The 20,631-nt window shown below is 50.7% G+C and overlaps 1 protein-coding gene across 7 annotated transcripts; it reads left to right on the top strand.

Moving 5' to 3' along the window:
* The first annotated feature begins 15 nt into the window (after positions 1-15).
* On the top strand, positions 16-19,265 carry HOXA3 (homeobox A3). 7 transcript variants are annotated; one of them, XM_037836942.1, is made up of 5 exons: positions 18-45; positions 4,330-4,412; positions 7,220-7,604; positions 15,624-16,272; positions 17,592-19,265. In XM_037836942.1, exons 4-5 carry the CDS (start codon positions 15,744-15,746, stop codon positions 18,395-18,397), a joined length of 1,335 nt encoding a protein of 444 aa, XP_037692870.1. In that variant the 5' UTR covers positions 18-45; positions 4,330-4,412; positions 7,220-7,604; positions 15,624-15,743; the 3' UTR covers positions 18,398-19,265. The 7 variants fall into 7 exon arrangements, with proteins under 7 accessions (XP_037692869.1, XP_037692870.1, XP_037692873.1 ...); XM_037836944.1 differs by lacking the exons at positions 18-45; positions 4,330-4,412 and adding exons at positions 4,649-6,127; positions 6,935-6,983; XM_037836941.1 differs by lacking the exon at positions 7,220-7,604 and having other exon boundaries at positions 16-45.
* The last annotated feature ends 1,366 nt before the right edge of the window (positions 19,266-20,631 follow it).

Genomic DNA, 20,631 nt, shown 5'->3' with positions numbered 1-20,631 from the left:
GTGGCAAACTGAAAAACCTCAAATGGCAGATTATCATCATTTAAGGTAAACTTTCTTGTATTTCTCCTTTGTGAGGAAGGAAGGGTGTGGGGGCATTCACTGGCATCATGCTGGGGGCAGTTATTCAGGGGTAAAGGGGATGACTTTCTTTTATCACCTCTTATAGTCTATCCAGGAAAGGAAGAGAGAGCATGGAGATAGTTTTCACAATATTCCATGACAAAATGACATTTTTGCTTGAACTGTCTTGATTATTAAGATATTGGTGAGTTTTACAAAACCAAAATTATCCAAATGACTCCATCATTTTTTTCAGTGTTTTGCCTATTTCAGATTTGGCTTTTAAGGGAGCTTGTTATAACAGCTCAGAAAACCCCATTTTGTGCTTCAAATTCATGCATTGTCTGCCCTTTGCTAGGGCAACCGTAAGAGTTCACCTAGAGGACAAATTTTCTGTCTCATTAATTGTTGTTGTTTCTTGTTTTTTTTTTTTTTTTTTTTTTAATTTTTTTTTTTAAGCAAACCCTACTGGCCTCTCAAACCCTTGACCTTTAAAGGCAGTATTTTGCGTAAGCTCTTTAATTCTATTAAAATGAGCCTTATACATGCTCTTGTCTTTTTTCTCTCTTCCTCTCCTCCCTCCCTCAAACACACACACACTCATCTGCTTTAGTCACAGAGCCAAGCTGGAGATAAAAGTTTGTCAACATCTAAAATCAACCTAAATTGGATTGGAGACACTTTAACGGTCACAGTTTGAATTAAGTACTTAACACTCTCCCCCCTGAAGAATAATGGCACTTTGCAGGAGCTCTTTCCTAGTTTTGCTGAAATCTATGATATACTTGGGGTTTTATTACAGAAGGAATTCAACTGTGACAGGCATAGTAGAGTACTTAATACCCAGGCTGGAGCTCATGGGAAGATTACCTAGATATATGGGGGCCTCGGGAAGAGGGAGAGCCCTCTGCACAGCATCTCTGACTTTACACCCAGCTATCCCAAGGTGTCTCCATGTCCCCCATGGGGTGGGTGTCACATCCCCCTCTGTGTCCCTGCTCTCTTAAGCTTCCAACCTGTCCTGCTCTTCTCATTCCTGCCTTCCCTCCAGCGGTTTCAACACGAAGCACATCAGCAACTGGAGTTATAGAAACACTCCAAAGAATCAATGTAGCGTACAGAAACCTGGAGCTTCTCTTCTGAATGGGTGGGTTCTGTGTAGGCAAGAGGCCTTCCTTTGCACTCTTTTGGTCTCTGTATCCCTAGACAAGGTCCTGCATGGAAGAACATAGGCTTACCCTTCCCAATTGCTTCTCTTTTTACTCCTTCTCTATATTATATAATCCATGGGCCCAGGAATAACTCTGCTTCCTCTCTCAAAGAGGCTGGACTACGCGCAATAGGAGGAGGGAGAGATGTGTTCTGTCACCTTGATTGCATCAGGAAGGCTGCTGGGGCTGTTGTGAAATCTAGACTGGAATTTCTGGCTCAGAACTCTGGCATTCTTCTCAAGGCCCCAAACTCACAGCAAAAGTCCCTCCCTCCCTTCCCCACCCCTTGCCCCAGGTCACCTCCACTCTTTCTGAGGTTGATTTCTAGAGCTGAAAGAGATTCCCAGATTGAAAGAATGTCCAAGGAGAAAGAGGCCATTTCGGTTGGATCTCTAGGTTTATAGATGAGGAAATCAAGGCAGCTGAATGATCTCTTTGCCACCATGTTCTTCCTGTTAATGAGTGGTAGGTGGAATAGAGCCTTTGGTCTCATCCTGGATATGGGGTAAATGCACAGGCATCTTTCTTCTGCAGAAGCTATTCTGCCGGTAATGGATGTATGTATCTGGGCTCCCTGGAGGTAGATGGCCTCAGGTCTGCGCCTGGGGAAGAAGGTTGGGTTCTTGCCTGATTCTCCCTCCAAGCAGCTGGGGAGATTATGTAACCAAATGGCTGTTAGTCAAGTTAGACAGGTGAGCTGACACTAGACACAGAAGGTTATGACTGTCAGGGTGCCTGGGAGAATGGTGGGCACTCCACAGTCCAAAATGCCCACAGGCCCCGACTGACTAATTGTATCCTCGCCTGGCTCTTATCCTAGGATATCGATGGCGGTCGCTTGCCCAGGACAGCGGCCAGGCTACCGCGCTTTGGAGTCCTGAGGAACTCAAAAAGCCAAACAAGGACCCTGGTTGCAGCAGATAAAGGTGTAGCGCCTGTTTCGAGGGAGATACTGAAATTCTAATCTTTGGGGTCACGTGACTCATTAAATAATTAATGCGGCTCGTCAGGAATGGATCGGAGTCGTCAGGGCCTCACTAGGAATGAATCTCTCAGAAGTGAGACCCCAACTTCCTATTTGAGTTTTAGAAACTCACGCCCTCAGATTTATCTCCAAAGGCTTACAACTCCTTCAGGAAGGCAGGAGGGAGCCCTTCGACTGGGAGGACCGGAGCTGGCAGTCCCTCGCTGGGTCCTGGGGCTTTTTCCGCGGGGTTTCTGCGAGTCTCGGGGGCGCGCCGCGACCGGGGAAACGTGAGTCCGGGCTTGGGTTTTCTGCGATCACATCCTGGCTTTGGTGATGAAGTGGGACGGATGCGCGGACAGTTGGAAATGTTCTGATTCACACTGGGAAAGGCAGCAGAGATACCACAGGACGGGCGAGCGGCTTTGTTCAATTTTCCCGGCGTTCATAAATCACCCGCGCTGGGCGAGCGAGGGAGCAAGTGAGCGCCAAAAACGCCGAGAGGGAGGCCGCTGGTGTGGCGGCGGCGGCCATTGCAGGAGAGACTTGGGCAACATCTCTGTGTGACTCATTAGTCTGAACGATTTATGGGGAACAGCAGCCATGAATATTAGATTTGGGGATAAGGAAATAGCAACAGTAATAATTACCATAATAATTGCAATACTCCTAAAAGCTTGGCTGGAGGGTGGCGAGGGGGAGGCATGGCTGAACTTTCCAGGGGAGAAGTTGAATTGTAAAGTACAAGGTGGCCAAGCCCCACCTTTGCTCAGGGTCACCCTAGGAGCCCCAGGAGACAGAGAGGGCAAGTTTGAACTGGAGAAAGGAGCCCAGCGTGTACTCTGAGCCCCAAGTGTCCATGTAGGGTCGGACTGCGAGTTGAGGTGGTGGCAGAGGGTAGCTGCCGGTTTTCGGCCACTTGTTCAGCGTGCTAGGGGCCCTAAAGTCGGAGTCAGGGAACTTGTCAGTTGTTTGGTAGGCCCTCTTGGCACTATCAGCAGGATTGCAGGGACGCGGAATAGCTAGCGGAGGGCTCCTTGGGGCAGGCTGCAGTCGGGGGAAGTTACCGAAGCCCGACTGAAGGTGTGGCAGGGGCAGGGATGGTGCTGTGGGAGCAACCGGCCTCGCCTAGTCCGGACCGAGTGGGAAAACCTTCTCCCAAGCCAGGTCCCAGCCTGGGGGGCGTTTCTTTGTCCCTTCCCCAGTGTCTCACGCCCTGAGAAAGTTGGCTGATGGCTCAGTGACCATTTGCTGGTCAGAGAGCGAGAGAGGGTTACATATATCCTGTGGGATTGCAGCAGAATTAGGGCGGCATTGTGCCGGCTTGTGGGCGCTGCTCAAGGTTGGGCTGGATCGCCCCCTTGGTTCCGGTATTGTCGGTCGCTCACAGCCTCCCCTGTTTCCAGCAGCCGTAGTTGGCCTGCTCTGAGGAAATGGGCGCTGCGGTAGTCCCGCCAGTCCACTGGGACCAAGAAATGGAGTACCTAGGGCTTGAATGAACCAGAAGACAAAATCTCCCAAGACTGCCTGTGGACTGAGTCCGGGTCTGATTTCGCGCCAACAGAAATGAACACTATTAGTGAGGTTTCAGGAGACGCGATTGAATGCTCCCAGACAAGGCATCTCTTTGTTAGCAAAAGAAAATAAAGCGTGCATTCATATTCCCCAAGTTGGAGTGCACGGGGAGTTCTCTTAGCTGAGCGGGTTGCTCGACCCGGACGGGTCTGGCAGAGTTGCAAAGCCTCTTCCACCTTCCCATCTTCCTCCGCCACCCCCATTTTCTACCCCATCCCCCAACCTCCCACCTCACTCCACTGCCAAAAAAGAGAAAGAAAGAAAAAGGATAGAGTGTGGGTGCGGTGATGGAGTATGTATTTATTTTACAAAAATAAATCACCATCTTCAAGTCATTCGTAGACTGGAATCTTTCGAGCAATGAGTGCGCCGCATGGAGGAGCGTCCTGGCGACTCCCCCGTGTCCGCGTCACCCCGGGGGCCAGCCGGGCGCCCGCTCCCGTCGCACTTCCAACTCGGGTCCTCCAACTCCCTTTCTTCGCAGCCACGGATAATCCTCTGCTGTTTATTTGTCCACAGAGCGCCAGGACAACGGAAAACGCGATTCACTGAGCGCGCGGAGTTGGAGACACTCCCTGATCCAGACTTAAACATCTTTCGAGGTAAGTGCCGTGCCAAAACTCTTCTCTGCGCCAGACTTTGCAGGAGGCCGTTGGAAGGAGTTTACTCTCCCTGGCTCTGGCAACAACAGCCGGTTGAAAGAGGTTCTGGTCAATATTTAACTTCGGAAGACTTTTCGAGCTGAGTTCCCTTCTGGGGCATGTCCCGCGAATGTGGGGCTTCAGGCTTACAAAGAGTCTGCCCCAAAGCCGTTGGTGTGCAGGAGGGGGCAGTTGCAGCGACCAAAGATGGGGCGGGAGGAGTCAGGGTGTATGTGTTTTGTTTCTTCCTGCAAGACCCCAACAAACCACTACACCCAAGAGCAGGGCAAAACCAAGCAGAGGCCACAGCACGGCGGCCGCTGCGTGGGCCGCCCTCCTTGTTGGTTGTTTGCCAGGACTGCGGAGGCTGTGTGTTGGGAAATGGTCGTCAGTTGAAGAAACTTGTCTCGCCGCCTTGCAGTTTCTCTGATCCTTTTACCTTTCCTTGGCATGAGGGAAGTTGTATTTCGAATATTTAGGCCTTCGCAGCCAGCGGTTCTTGGTTCCCATACTGGGACTGATAAGCAGTTCTTTCTATCGGAAAAGCATGGGTTTTCTGTGCCGCGGCGTTTTCTTTTCCTATATGGAAAAAGGGAAAAGTCTTTAAAATTCTTTTCAAGTTCTGGCTTAATTTGTTCTCTTAGTTTGGGATGCAGGGAGGTAATTACTGTGGTTTATTACCTTGTAAAAGATCCATAAATTACGTGCCTATTTGGGGGAGGGGGCTGCTGATATAGCTTTCAGAAGCTTGGTAAAGAGAGTATGAAGGAATGGGTTTGCTTTGTTCTTTCAGGAATTGGTCATTTTTAAAAAGTTTTCTGAGATTTTGTTTTCTAGTCACTAGGCTTCAGTCTTCCCTAAAATTATCTCCCCAAATAGCAGGTTAAGTAATTGCAACATGCTATTCAATGGTGCTCTAAGGGTGATAGGGTGTTCTGGATACAATTCTTTTTTATCAGATAGGAAGTAAACAGAGTAATAGTAAAACTGGCTTACTTTCCAAGCTACTGTCTGTCTGTTTATATCAAGTATAGATGAGCATTTCTGGAATTTGCAACTTAGTGTGTATATATGATTTGCATTTCTGCAAAACAGCAGAACCATTGCACATATAAATAGCTGCAGGAGTTTGGGGCCATGTGTATAAAATGATATACACTTCCACATGTGACCAGAGAACTTGGAGCTCATTTGCACTTAAGTTGCACCCATCGGAAATATCTTATGTTAAGTAATGGATCTATCACCTCCACAAAAAAAGTGGGCTAAGAGGGCCTTACCTGATGCTTAGTAGAAAAACCAGTAGAGTTAACTAAAGGGAGAAAAATGTTGTGTATTTTTGATAGAGAAATCAGATTGCAGTGTTTGAGTACAGATATATCTAATCTGCCAACAGCTTTGCAAATATTGACTAAAGGTCTGTATCCTTGGTTGCCTGCTCCTTCCAAGCCAATTTTCTCCCTCTTATGGCTCTGGTGGCCTGGATCCACGGCATGTCTCCCCAGCCCTGGCAAGACTAGCGGCTGGTGGTGTGAGTAGAGGGGTACTGGCAGCTGTGTTTCCCAGCACTCTATTCTTATTCTCTGGAACTGAATTTTTAAAAGTCCACAGCCTTGCTCCAGCAAAGTGGATTTGGGAGTGGTGAAGGAGGAGGACTCTCAGCTGCAGGTTCCCAGGTGACTAGCCAGCCTCACCCAGCCCAAATTCTCCCTTAAGGAAGCCATTTTCATATCAAAAGTTAAATTTCCTTTGATTACTTCAGATTTCCCCTTCCCATCCCACCAAATCACCCCATCCCCACTCGGAGCCATTAATTGTTAAACAGCAGTTAGAGCATTAACTGGGCTGTTAATTGTGGTAAGGAAACTCCAAGCTGAAGCTGAGGTGTCGCTGGGCCTTGCTAGAGTTAAGACATTTCTCTGAAGCACTACCAAGTGCTTCTTCCTTTGATTTACAGCCTTGGGAGTTTCAGTTTGCTCCAGACTGTTCTGAGAGTTCTAAAGGTGGCCTGTTTTCATCTTTGGGTTGAAGCATTTGTAGGAACTCTGGTTAGGAAGGGGAGAGTTTGCCAGCAACTTGGGCAAATCTTCCTTGAATGGTTTGGGGATGGGGGAGGGGTAGATAGTGAGGATGAGGGGGCTGAATCCTTGGGAGACAGGAGAATACTTTTGGAATCAGCCTTTGATCCTGGCCCCTATCCCTCCAAACATGGTTTTCACTTTGTGTTCTCACTTTCCAGCTTGTGTTTGGAGTGGAGGGCCTATGACTCAGGTCGAAGCTGGGAAAGTTCACGCAGAGGTCCTCTCCCAGCTATGCCACAGACATAACTTTAATGGAATACTGCCACCAGCTTAGGCCAGGGCTCACTTCCAAGGGGTTAAGTCTCTTCCTCTTTTATTGCCCTTCTGATTTGGACACCCCCATGACCAGGCCACTTACTGAGGGGCTTATATTCTCATCAGTCCCCTTCTGTTCCCCTGCAGGGGAGAAGAGAGGGGAGGATTCATGCACAGCCTCCTGCAGCTGCTACAAGTGAGTTCTCACACTTAGAGAGCCATAGCCGGCTGAAGATCCACTCTAGAGGAACAAAAGAATATGGCATGGGAATTTCATGGACCTCAGAGTACTTCCAGAGTTCAGAAACTAAGACCTAAAATAGAGGAACTCTTTAGGCAACTTGTGAGGTGGTGAAGTGTTGAGATCAGGGGGTATTGTCACCAAGCAGTAGGGCTGGGACCTGAGACAGAGGACTTATTATTTTCATCTAGGTTCCTCCTGAGAAGAGGTGCTCCAGTTCAACTTCTGCTGGTGGATTTGGAGTTGGGAGGGTTGAGAGACCTGCCTGCAGAGAGGGTCCTGGGTTGCCCTGAAGGTTAACTGAAGGGATGCCAATGAAAGGTGATTTTTTTTTCTCTTGTGGAGACAATTAGATCATTTCCCCTTACATTTTCCATCTTTAGAAGCCTATAATTTCATGTATCACTCTGCTATGCTCTGAGGAAATGCATAAGTGCTGGTTTGGCCAGGGCACTGGGTCCCTTCAGTTTTGCAAAATCCTGACCCTTCACTCTGGAGCCAGGCACGTTCTGCTTAGTGGACTCCCATCAACCAAAATCAGCTGGACTTGGAGGAGGTGTTTCAGCCTTTTGTCAGGTAATTATGGGCCTTTTTGGTTTCTCCAGTGGTTCTGGTGTATGGCGTGGGTGTCAGCAAACCTATACAATGGCAGACCATGAGGGAGGTCGCTGATCAGGCCAGTCATTACTGAGTTTTCTTGGGAAAATGGGGACTGGCCCTTGCCTTTTGATGCACTGGTCAGCCAGCCAGAGGAGACAGGGATATTTGGGTGTGCTGGACTCAGTTTGACCCTCAGTGGGAGGCTATAAGGAACGTTAAGTAGTCTCTAAGAATACAGGCAGTATTGCTGTTCCGTTGTGTTTGGAGTGTATGTAAAGAAATAAGTGGAGATAAGCAGCTTGGTGTGGCAAGCCTGAGGTGGGGGAGGGGAGAGGCCCCCAGCATCCCACTGCCAGAGACAAAACTTTTACCTACTGCTGGTCAAGGTCCCCCACCTCCCCGCCCCCAAAGCTTGGAAACCTAGTTCCTTCAGTGATTCCCTATTTCAAATAAAGGATTTAAGTTGACGTATGACCACGTGAGCACATAATACAGTGCATTATTGTGGCATTTGGAGCGGAGACCCGGGAGGTCTTTGCCTGTGATTACGTTTTTTCTAGAATCTCTACAGAGCGAGAGCTTTCCACCACCACCCCCCACCCCCCTTCCACGCACCCACCTCCTCTTTCTCCTTCCCCTTCTTCGGAGAGCGCTCTCTTAGCGGGTTGCAGTTTTCGGTGCTTATGGAGCAGTTCTGGGCGAGCTAGCCGATGGGACAACAGGCCACACCAGGAGGATGGAATTTATTTTAAGGTATTTCCGCTGATTGTTCATATCTAGAGTAAGTTACTGCTGTGAGAGACAAAGGTCAGGCAGGAGACCTGGGCTTGCCGACAGGACCCTCAGCCTCTTCTTCCTTTGTTTCTCACTTGAGAATCGAAACCATGTGAAAGATCCCCAGTAGAGCCTCAGACTCTGAGTTTAATTCCTTGGAAAATGTGGGGACGTAAAGGAGGGGGCATTTGGGGGCTGCTAGGTGGACTTGGCGGCCTCCAGCGCCGGTGGCTTTGTCCACTGCAGCAGAGCTGAGCGCTAGGCGGAGGGAGGGTCCCGAAGTAGCCCGCGCTTGCATAGCAAGAGCGCCTGGTGGGAATGGGGCTGGGTGGATGAGAGGGGAATCTCTCCTGGGTTGGCGGTGGCGGTATTTGCTGGCCGGCATGGAGGGTCAAGACTGCTTTGGGCAGCCGGAGGAGCTGCGAGAGGGACATCGATGAGTGTGCAGACGTACTGCCATTTTATTGATGTTGCTTTGGGCCACTTTGTTCAGTGTTGGGTTGCACGGCGCACTTCCCTACACGCGGGACCGGAGGAGCCCGACCCAGAGGGCGCGCCATTGTTTCTCCAAGAAATCTGCTTACGGAAGGGTGGAGAAAGGCAGCTCAGATCTAGGAGAGGCTTAGGGGAAACCTGCTGGTCGCCCGGAGGCTCGCTTATTCTAACATTCGGGAGACAGAGGAAGGAGAGAGCCGAGGCTGGGTTTGGGGATATCAGGCTTCACCCATGCGCGCGGCCTGCTCCCCCTATCCCCCAACCCCGTATTCGCAGCCGTCTTGGAGAGTTTGAGGACCGAGCGGTACGCACTGGGCTGCAGCGAAGTCCGTAGGCAGGATCCGCAGGGAGCAGCGAGACCCCGCGGCTGATTTTGGAGACTGGCATTTCTCTGGCTTCAGAGCCCTAGAAACGGCGCTGCAGATGAGAGTTACACGGTGTACTTCCAAATTAGTGTGAAAGCCCAGGCTAATTGGGCTTTAGGGACCTCTGCACCCGTGGGAAGGGTGGAAACTCCTTGGGAAGGTGAAGGAAATTCCGCTTCCCTCTGCTCCTTTTAAAGGGGCTACAAGGAGTCGGAATCGGAATTGACCCAATGTGACACTGAATTTTTTTAAAAATGTTTTTTCCTTCTGTACTTGAAAAAATAAAGTAAAATCAGGCTTCCGTTACTTGAGTGGGATTTGCTTCCCCAGAATGGAGGGGCCGCTTTTACCCTCCCTTGCCGCTGTCCTCGGCGGTAACCATGTTTAACTGAGGCCATTTCAAGTGCTCTAAAACACCCCTTGGAAATAAAACGTAAGCTTTAATTGCTGTTCAATTACTTGTCAGCATTTCATATGATTTATGACCCAGTTCTGGCGCATTTTTGACCCAGTTAAAGACTCATAAATAAAATAGCTTTGCTAGAAAGAATCAGAGAGGGAATAGAGGTTTGTTAGAGGCATCTTTTTATTGTCGCTTCAGTGTCAGCAAGCGGAATAAATATCTAACGTGGACTCTTGAGCTGTTTCTGTATAAAAGCGTGCACAGTAAGAAGGCAAGAGTAGCATTTATAGATAGCCAGTTGGTTTTTCCTCCCAGGAAAGAGCTAAAGCTACCCCATTATAGCTAAACTATAGCTATGAAAAAGGTTGATCCTTTTCTGCCCTCAAAATGTCGGCTTCACCCTCACAGACAAGCATATTTCCTCAGAAGTTGTTCTCCCCGTTCTGGGATTTTGATGCGTCTTCTTGACAACAGTTATTCCTCCCCTTCCCCTCTGGCTACACAGAAAGCCTCGGGGCCGCAGAGGCCCTCTCAGATAATTCCACGTTTGTGGTAAAAACCCAACGGGCACCTTCGCTGATTCAGATATTCTTCTAGTGCTGAGAGCTGGTTTCCTCCAAATCCCCATGGGCAAGAGATTGGGGAGCGCAGAGATTTGGGAATTTGAGGAGCCAAAGGGTCCTCTCAGCAAAGCAAAGCACGGTGGCTTTGGCGGACCCGGGAGAATAGCTGCGGGATTTGCCTAGAAAGGGCAGAGCGGCGGAGGCGGATTTCTGGTGGTGGGAATTGACAAGCGGTGTTTTCCCTTTAAAAACTATACCAAACAAACAAAAAACTGCAGCCATTATAAATTATTACTTTTTAAATCACCTCGCCTGTGCTTGCTCCAAAGCGAGTCCTTTGGATTTCAGCAGAGAGGCCGGAGGGCGAGGCACCCGACAGTCTGCTTGCCAGGAGACCAGACCCTAGTCCTGATGTTCGAGCCCCACTTCTCCCCCTCTGGGGCCCGCGGCCCAGAAGCCACCTAGTCTGGGGTGGATGGAGGTCCCGACCCAAGCGCCTGCCCGAGGTCCCTGGGCTCCCGCGGCTGGGCGGGTCCAGTCTCCACGTTTTGCCCCGCGCGGTCCCGACGCGGATGGAAAGGTATGTGGCCCTGGATCCCCGGCAGTCGCTCAGGCGCCCTCGACACCCTCGGCTCGGATCGTCCCTTTCCTGGGCAAGTTCTCACGGGCGAGCTGGCCCTCCCTGCAGCTGGCTGAGCTGAGAAGGCGGCAAGAGACGCGTCAGCAGTTTGTAGGAGAAAAGTACAGGGTTGATTATTGACCCACGCCTTCTTTCTTCAAATGCCACTTCCGACCTGCTAGTTTGAAGAGAAAATGCCGGCGAGCGGATTTTTGCCGCCCGTTCTTGCCTCCTACGCGTCCCAGGCTACCTCTTTCATGTTGTGCCACTGCAATATGCCATAAGGAGCAAGTGTTTGCTGTTTTGTGTTCTGTTTACAGCTTTGGGGCGCCGAGTCATAAATCTTGCCTAGCCATAAATGACAAAAACCATTGGTATGCATGAGGCCACCCTGGCCCGGAGTGCTTTTTGATTTCTCCCTTTTCCCCTGGCTTTGTTTTTACTCTAAGGTGACACTTTGGCTCCCTGACAGTTTAAACATACTACTTATATTTTTAACACTTTCCTTTGAGAAGGACCTGCCCTTGACGCTTTGGAATTGCATGCAAACTCCATTTCTTTCTTTTTGCCACACATATCCTTGCAGAATTTGTTTCTGAAACTGAGGGAGGTTTAGGGAGGGGGAAAGACCAGCCTCCTTAAAGTTGTGGTGACATTATGTGCAAACTCAGGCCTATCTTTGCTTAGCTCAATGTCCTCCCACCCCACCAATTAGGGAAAGAAAAAATCATGTCATGGATGTAGGTCTGGGCTGGATTCAGAGCTTTTTCTGTCTTCCCTGTGAGTGAGCTGCATGTCTGTGCTATGAAATGGGCACATGAGGCTAGAGGCCCAGATTCCCAGGCACCCTAGTGTGTAACTGTGCCGAGAGCCGCCCATTTCACTGCCTGGATTAACATGATCTTCCCCAGGTCACCTTCCTCCTGGCTGCCACAACTTCAATGGTTTCTGGCTAAAAAATATAACCAAAGACAGTCCAGTTTGTCCTTGGAGAGGTCTCAAGAAATGAGGCCCTATCCCAGTCCCCCAAAGATTGGCTTTCGGGGTCCTGGATTAGGGGTGGCAGGCAAAGTTAACTGCCTAAAGTCTGGGGAACTCCCTTCTCTTCTTTTTCTTTCCCTTCATCTCCCAACTGGAAATGTCCAGGGTGCAGAGGGTTATGAGGTTTCTCAAACGGATTCCCAAGAACTAGAGCCCGGCAAGAGAGCCCCTTTGTGAGAGCCGTTTGTCCTCATTAGCATAATTTTCCTGGACTTTAGTGACGCCTATGAGAGAGGAGAGGGAGGGCGTTGGGGGGTGGGGGAAACTGCCCTCCTCCTGCCATCGCAGAGCTCCCCCATCGCCTCTGCCCCTCCCCTCGCCTCAGCCCCCAGCCCCCACGCCGGCCCGCGCTTCCCCAGCCGCCTTGGCCTCCCTTCCCGCCCGCCCCCAGCACCCCCCTCCGCAACCCCAGACCAGACGCCGCTCCGCGTGTAATATTCATAAGAAACATACCCAAGTCGGTGCCACTAGCCCAGGCAGAGCCCCGCCGTGCTAGAGCTTATCTCCGGGCCGCGGCTGCTGCCCTCGGGAAGGGCAGGGCGCGGGGGTGTGGGGGAGGGGTGGGTGGGAGGGGGGGTCCAAGCCGCCCCAGTCCGCCCTGGGAGAGCCGTGCCGGAGCAGCTAGGCGGCCACGCTCTGCGCGGCGGCGTCCGGGCCTCGGGGTCTCCCTCCCGCCCGCCGTCTCGGCTGATGCTGAGGGTCGGTGCCCATCCCGCGCCGAAGGGACCCGGCCGGGCCGCCGAGCCGGGCCGGGGGCCGGAGCTCAAGCCCGAGCCTGCGCTCGCTGCGCTCGTCAGAAGTTAAGGTAAGCAGGGCCACAACCGGCCGCTCTCAGCGCTGAGTGGCGGAGTTTACGTCTCGGTGATTTATGGCTGCAGACTTAAATCTCGGTTCAAGAAGAGTTCACAAGCTGGAGCTTCCTTCCCGGCAGTGACTGATATACCCTTACACTTCGAGTTCAGGCCGCTTTCCCATCCCCGCCCCCACCTCTTCCCTCTCCCTTAGCCCAGCCTCAACTTTTCTGGGTTGGGGAAAGAGGGAGGGGAGGGCAAAGGGATGTAGGAACTCTTACCCGACGTTCCCTCTCTAATTTGGGGTGAGGGCAGGCTGGGGAAGAGGAGGGAGTGGAAAGCGGTGTCTGAAGGAAAGAGGTGAATTTGGCTAGATCTTCGGAAAGAGACAATAGGGCTGGCTTCCTGCACTCAATTTAGCTTCCTCAACTCTCTCTCAGCCCTTGCACCTGGGGGTTATAGTCTAGAAACAGATCTTTGCAGAGGAGTCTTAACCCCAGTCCTTGCTTGGGGGTACAAAGCAAAGTTTCCTGATTGGCAAATCTCCAACTTCTTTGCTAGGTTGCAAACTTTGGGGCCTGGGTTGGAGGGCTTGTGCGAGCCCCAAGGTGGTTGTCTGCTGACCTCAAACAATAGGAAGGACTTTGGTGGGGTCTCAGAGATAAATTCCTATTTTAAGTTTACGGGGCTGTTGTATGCATTTTAGTTTTGAAAGGTATTTTTGTTATTTTTAAAGACAATGCACAACTTGATGAAAAGTCTTAAGTAAGCAGCAGGCAGTGTAGCTTGTAATAGTGGATTAGCAAGTCACTTGAAATATTGCACGTTCAAAATCAACTTAATTTTTGTTTTATCTAATATCTTTCTATTCAAGTGTCTGGGGTAATTTTCTTAACCTGATGTTTTATTTTACACAAGCCCAGTATCTATAAAATTTATAAATTAGCACTGCCAAATGTAATAGGAACTGTTTTCAGTGAAAGAACAGGAAATTGAAACATTAAATTACTATGCAGTTTTTAAATTTCATTTTATCCTTTATTTGCTTTCGATCATGGTATCTATAGCTCCCTATCTATTTCTGAAAGAGAAACAATATTCCAGGGCTCAGGATCATGCACAATAACTCTGGATAAGGGATGCTGTAATTTTTAATTGAGGTTCTGGAAAATTAATTGTGCCTGCTTCCCAGATGTTGGTCAGCTTGTTGGCTTAATAATGAAATCCAAAGGAGTCCATTATTAAAAACAAAATTATAATTATCATTGTAGATATTGTTACATGATTTTTTTTCTAGCAAAGAAAGTGCCTGCTATATCCTTGAAAACTTGAATAGCTCTATGACTCAAATATATATAGTTTGGGGTAGGAAGTGTAAAAGATTTTCTTCATGAACTTGTCATTATGATTTTCTTAAATGTCCAGAGGGACTAACATTCTGAGGGAGAAAGGGTGTTTCTGTGTGTGTAAATATATGAAACCCACATGGAACTTTTGTAAGTTGAAAACCAGAGGTTGACCATGCAAAGGTTGAAAACAAAAAGAAAACACGGGTTTCACTTCTATAAACTGCTTTCTGAATAAAAGAAGTTGAGACGGCCTTCCAATTGCTTTTTAGATTTTTAGGGTTATCATTTATTTGGTGTTTCTGAAGCAGGTAAATAGGCCAAGTTAACAATATCAACAACAACAAGAGCACACAAAGATCAGGGAAATCTGGCAGGATTTTATGGCTTGTGCTTCTATCCCTCCTCCGGAGCCAGATGACCCCCATACATCAAATTACATTGCAGTTTCTAAGACAGAACCTATTATCGTTAAGTTGGAAGGAGAGTTCAAGCCGTGGTCATGGAGATGAACGCTGGTTTTTCAGGTTCCTGGTGTTTTTTTTTTTTTTTTTAATCCCCCCCCCTCCTCTAATCCATCATGTTTTAACAGGTAGAATTTGATAGTTGCCTTGAATACAGCACCTCTGAAAGTCCAAGGCAAGAGGGTCTGAGAGCCTTTTGTAGCTGGGAAAAAGAGGTGAGGGATGCTTTTTGGAAGGTGCCTAAGAAATAGGGAGAGGAAAGGAGTAAGGAACTGTTCTGGGTTTGAGTGGTGATTTGGCGGGGTGGGGTGGGGGGTTGAAAGGGTGGGCGGTGTTGTTCTTGAGCCTCCCTTCCAACCCACCCCCATGATGTTCCATCCAGTTTTCTCTTCTCCCTTCTTGGCCACAAGGGGCTCATTTAGAGCGGGGGGGGGGGTCATATCCCTGCACAAGGGTAGATTAAGTGCCTAACAAGCTCAGCTTTTGAAGTCCTGCAGGTTCTGATAGGGCAATTGCCAGCAAAAGCTTTGTGCAAACCTCTCTTGGGGACAGGAAGGTCCCAGAAGGGGCTGGGTTGGAAGTTACCCTGCCTGAGGGCTCTTTTGGCAAATAGAAGTCCTAAAGTGGGGACTGGAGGAAAACAAAAACAAAAACAAAAACAAAAAACAAAAAACTGACCATCTAGGCTCCCTCTTTGCCTACTCGCCCTCCTCTAAGAGCACCAGAGGGGAGGGAATGGTGTGGCTCGCTGGAAGAGGCAAAGGGGTAAAGACGAAAGGACACCCCAGGTTCCTCCTTTCCTGGAAAAGAAAGGTGTCAACCCTGTTCCTTTGCAGCCCGTTTTGCCTTTCTCCTTTTGGACCCCAGCTCCAGAGGCCCGGCTTGCATCTCTCACTCTCTCTCCTTCTCACTCCCCGGAAAACCCCTCAACTCCAGACGCAAGTTAAGCAAATATTTGTAGCTGCCAGTAAATTCCAGCGGCTTTTTATAGCGCGGCTCCCTGCGCCCGAGGCCAAGTCGTGCTGCTAAATATTGCTGACCACTTTTTCTTTTATGGCTTTCATGTCACTTAGCTATTGAGAGTAAGATGGATTTGCGCGGAGCCCTCACCGCGCTGCGCTTGTCGCCCCCCAGGTCTGCGCTGGGCGGCCATTGGCGGCGGAGCGTCACGTGACCGCGGGGGCGTGCCAATGTGCGCCCTCACGGGTGTCAAGCCCCTGTTTGAGTGTGCGATCAAGATTGTGAAACAACGCGATGCAAAAAGCGACCTACTACGACAGTTCGGCGATCTACGGTGGCTACCCCTACCAGGCAGCCAACGGGTTCGCTTATAATGCCAGTCAGCAACCGTACCCGGCGTCGGTCGCTCTGGGCGCGGACGGCGAGTACCACCGACCTGCCTGCTCACTCCAGTCGCCCGCGAGCGCCGGGGGCCATCCCAAGGCGCACGAGCTGAGCGAAGCGTGTTTGCGCACCCTGAGCGGGGGCCCGCCCAGCCAGCCCCCAGGCCTGGGCGAGCCGCCTCTGCCCCCGCCACAGTCCCAGGCCGCACCCCCCGCCCCACAGCCGCCGCAGCCCCCTCCGCAGCCCCCAGCTCCCACCCCTGCCGGTGCCCCGCCCCCAGCTTCGGTCTCCCCACCTCAGAATGCCAGCAGCAATCCCGCCCCTGCCAACGCGGCCAAGAGCCCCCTGCTCAACTCGCCCACGGTAGCCAAACAAATCTTCCCCTGGATGAAGGAGTCGCGGCAAAACACAAAGCAGAAAACCAGCGGCTCCAGCTCAGGTAAAGGGGTGCCTTCTGGAGGAGGGTCCCCTGGCCTGGCTCCCGGCCCCCGAAGCTACTTGAGCCACAGCAAGCCCTTGGAGTGCTGGAGCCTTTCTCGGAATTCACTGCCATCCTCAAAAGGTTTCCAGGGTCTTTGCAATTAGAGAGTGCCCGGCCTCTGTGGGCCAGAAACCCCAGAGAGGGGCTTGATGGGTGTCTCTCTGGTCTCTCCAAGGGCTAGTGGGCCTGAGAAGTTGAGGTCCCTTTTTGTTCCACTCTTGGATTAGACCGCAAGTCAGAACCAATCTGAGCTCGACTGGCTCTCTTTTTAACACAGCTTCTCCATTCTAAAGAGACAGTGGCACCCTCCCCATACCTTAACCTCCAAATCAGAATCAATAGTTTGCCTATAATCATAGCCTATTTTTGCTCCAGCAGATGAAGTGGCTGCTGTAACTCTGGGAAGACCTTGCTCAGACTTAGTACAATGAAAGGAGTCCAGGATCTCCTAGGGGAGGGGATGTAGGCTAGTCATTCTAATGGGAACCACATGGTTCTCTTTGAACCAGACTCTCTAATGCAGGAAGGGCCCTGGCCTTAGGCTTCCCAGCATCTTGGTTACCTTTGTCCCTACCTTCTCCAGTGTCTAGTGCTCAACTCTGAGCCTGAAAATCTGGGCCCTCCAGAGCCAGTGTTTGGGGGGCCAGAAAGGAGCGGACCCAAGATTAGTGGGCAAAGCTGGGCCAGGCTACATGATGGCATTGGCAACCCTAAAAGAGCCTGGGTGGGCCTACCTACTAGAGAAGGATATCTTCAGTGGGATGTATCTCTTCCTTTGGGCAAAGCAGTCCTTCCAGTTTGGGTTTTCCATACTGCTCATCTCCTCTGGATAGATATAAATAAGCAGATAGTGAATGAGGAAAAGAACTTAATTAATTCTACATTAGGTGTCCCATGTTCCAGTTACTGTGAAGGGAAAGGAGATGGTAAGACTTGCCCACGGGGAGCTTGTAGTCTGATAGGCCCAAAAGACCGGAAAATGAGGCAGAAGGTGATAATTCCAGAAAGGAAACAGACCAGGAGGCAACCTGGGGATTCTGCTTTTCTGTGCCTTCCCCCTTAGCCTATGATTTGCTCCTTGGCTGAGGAGCTGGCTACCCCCACTGTTTCCCCTACCAGGAGAGAGGACAGCACCTTGTTACTTCTCCCCCACACTGAGCTATGACAGATAGTGGGATCTTTGGGGACTGGAGGATAGAGGGGCCAGGCTGGGTCAGAGGCTGGGCAGGCCGCGGGCAGCCCCTGACACCTTCTTCCTCTCTCCTCTGTCCTGGTAGGCGAGAGCTGCGCGGGGGACAAGAGCCCACCCGGGCAGGCGTCGTCCAAGCGGGCGCGCACGGCCTACACGAGTGCGCAGCTGGTGGAGCTGGAGAAGGAGTTCCACTTCAACCGATACCTGTGTCGGCCGCGCCGGGTGGAGATGGCCAACCTGCTGAACCTCACTGAACGCCAGATCAAGATCTGGTTCCAAAACCGCCGCATGAAGTACAAGAAGGATCAGAAGGGCAAGGGCATGCTGACATCGTCGGGGGGCCAGTCCCCTAGTCGCAGCCCAGTGCCTCCCGGCCCCGGCGGCTATCTGAACTCTATGCATTCGCTGGTCAACAGCGTCCCGTACGAGCCCCAGTCGCCTCCGCCCTTCTCCAAGCCCCACCAAGGCGCCTACGGGCTGCCGCCCGCCTCCTATCCCGCGCCACTGCCCAGCTGCGCGCCCCCGCCGCCCCCACAGAAGCGCTACACCACGGCGGGGTCGGGTGCGGGGGGCACTCCCGACTATGACCCGCACGCGCATGGTCTGCAGGGCAACGGCAGCTATGGGACTCCACACCTACAGGGAAGCCCCGTCTTCGTGGGGGGCAGCTATGTGGAGCCCATGAGCAACTCCGGGCCGGCCCTCTTTGGCCTAACTCACCTCCCCCATGCCGCCTCCGCCACCATGGACTATGCGGGCGCTGGGCCGCTGGGTAGCGGCCACCACCACGGCACTGGGCCAGGGGAGTCACATCCCACCTACACGGACCTTACCGCCCATCATCCTTCTCAGGGAAGAATTCAGGAAGCGCCCAAGCTCACCCACCTGTGATGGTGGGCTCGGGGCTGCGCGCCAGGAGAGTACCCCAGACCTTTCTTCTTCGGTTACTTTTTTTTTGGGGGGGGGATACAGTTTTTCCTGCCCCTCCCTTTTCCTCTCCGCCCCCCCTTTTCTACTCCCCCCCGCCCCATTTTGTTTTGTTTGGTAAGGCGTTTTTATAGTTTATGTGACGTAGCAATCTTGGTTGCTGGAATGGCTGTCAGTATCAATAGCGATATTTATCTCCTCCCTCCCCTCGCTGGCCGCTGGCCCTGCACCCTTTACCTTCTCCAATCTTTGATCAGAAACAGGGTATATGAACAAATTTTCTAGCTGAGTTCTTTCAATGTGAATTTGTTCGTACATTATGGCTCCCGAGGGGAAGCGATTACTTTTTAAGTTTTTTTTTTAATTGCACTTCTTAGCGAGAAAAAAATCAAAGGCGCTTTGAAACAGGGGCTCCCTGTGCAAGGATGACTAAGTGTACGTCTTTCCGTGTGTGTATGCTGGTGAACAGTCAGATTTATTTATATTTTTTTGCAAGCATTGAATAATCTAAGTTTTAAATATTATTTATCCCCATCCGTTTGTATTTATATTAAAGAAATTCTGTACCCTGATTGTTCAGAAGGTTTCTTGGGCCTTTTGTTCAATGGTATATTGGCATACGTAGAAAAAAATATTTGAAAAGGAAATATAATTCCTTTATAAAAACAATAATGATGCAATAAAACCAGAGAGGATCCAGATTTTGAAAACAGTGATTTAGGTTTGTAACATCCGGTGAAACTGAAAGAATAATCTGTAAACGCGAAAAATACTAGATGTTTTCAGAGTTCTACATTCCTTGCTGCTCACGTTCTGAGAAATAAAACAAAAAAAAAAATAAAGTTTTTATTCTGAATAATACCCGTGTTCAGAGGGTTCTTTAGCCGAAGATGAGGGCCCGAGTGGAATTCAGGCCGAGGCGGGTTGGCCGCGGAGGCCGCGGCAGCCCTGCGGGCTCTGGAGCCGGCTGCGGAGTGGGGCCTGGGCAGGCGGCTCGCCTGGGAGCACGGCGAATTCTTGAGGAAGGCGGCTCGAGCTCCCGGCGGCGGCAGCTTTGGAAACGCTGTGCCGCCGGCCCACTGAGCTGTCTGGTTCCCAGCTGCCGCCAAGGCCAGTTGAGGACTCGGAGGCTGCGGAGCGCTGTAAGCCGGAGAAACAAAGGCAGCGGAGTCCGAGGCGCGGCGGGAGGCGCACAGGTGGCCACGCGACTCCTCTGGGGGATAAAGCAGGGCGGTCCTCTCTTCTGCTCTCTTTTCTGGTCAAAGCGGACCAGACAACGCCTTAACCGGGGGAATCGCCAGCAGCGCGGAGATGCCGAGCACTTTCTAGGAGCAATCGGACTCCTCCACGTGTGTTTCGCAGTCCATTATCGCGGCCAGGAGGAAAATATCGCTCCTAAAATCGCCACTGTGAGGAAGGCAGTTCGGAAGGGACTAAAGCTTACTCAGGCCGCCAATTAAAGTGGAGCTGAGCTCCGGAGAGCTTCCCTGATCTCTCCCCTGTGCTGCTTGAATCCCAGCATCGGCTTCTTCCCGGAATTTAGTATTTGGCATTCGCTGTATTTATTTCCTCTCCTTCTACCCTCCTCACTTTCCTTTTATGGCCCCAGGGGGAGGTGAGAGAGAAGGGAGATCGGTATATTTCTAATAAAAATGCAATTTTATAAGTAACTTTTATTTGATGCTACAGAAGCTAAAATATTACATTTCCACTTCTGTATTTAAGATAGCACTGTCAACAGACTGGTCGGCAGAAGCAAAGGCAGGAACAGTGAAAGGAAATATTTTCATCTTTAAATCAAAGAATTGTTCCGAGAGGGAACCAAATTGAGGAAAAGCAAACCTCAGGCCGCCTGCATTTCCATCACCACCTGCCTCAGAGTTGGAAATGAGGGGCTGCCTGAGTCTGGGTACCAGGAGCATCTGATGTGAGAAATAAACCCCCTCTCTCCCTGAATTGTATCTTTCAGAGACAGAAGTGAAAAATGTCGCCATTTTGTTTGCAATTCAAATATCCATCATCATGGCCTCTATCTTTCCCCTAAGAAGCTCCCTCGGATGATCCTTAGAAACAGGCACCAGAGCCGCTTCTGGATATCTGCTGGGTCAACAGGGGCCATTTTTAGGGAACCTCCTCACATTTTAGGGAAAAGAAAGTCTAGAAAGATGCAAAGCCAGGAGGCTACGGAGAGACGGATA

The sequence above is a fragment of the Choloepus didactylus genome, chromosome 5, assembly GCF_015220235.1.
Source record: "Choloepus didactylus isolate mChoDid1 chromosome 5, mChoDid1.pri, whole genome shotgun sequence".
NCBI lineage: Eukaryota > Metazoa > Chordata > Mammalia > Pilosa > Megalonychidae > Choloepus > Choloepus didactylus.
The sequence above is the reverse complement of the archived record's forward strand: the minus strand, read 5'-3'. Positions and strand labels throughout refer to the sequence as shown.

What these genes read in the sequence shown, in the direction of transcription:
- HOXA3 (XM_037836941.1), top strand. Translation starts at nt 15,744, where the DNA reads ATGCAAAAAGCGACCTACTACGACAGTTCGGCGATCTACGGTGGCTAC. An exon ending in AACCAGCGGCTCCAGCTCAG is followed by an intron (nt 16,273 to 17,591) that starts GTAAAGGGGTGC and finishes CTGTCCTGGTAG; the next exon opens with GCGAGAGCTGCGCGGGGGAC.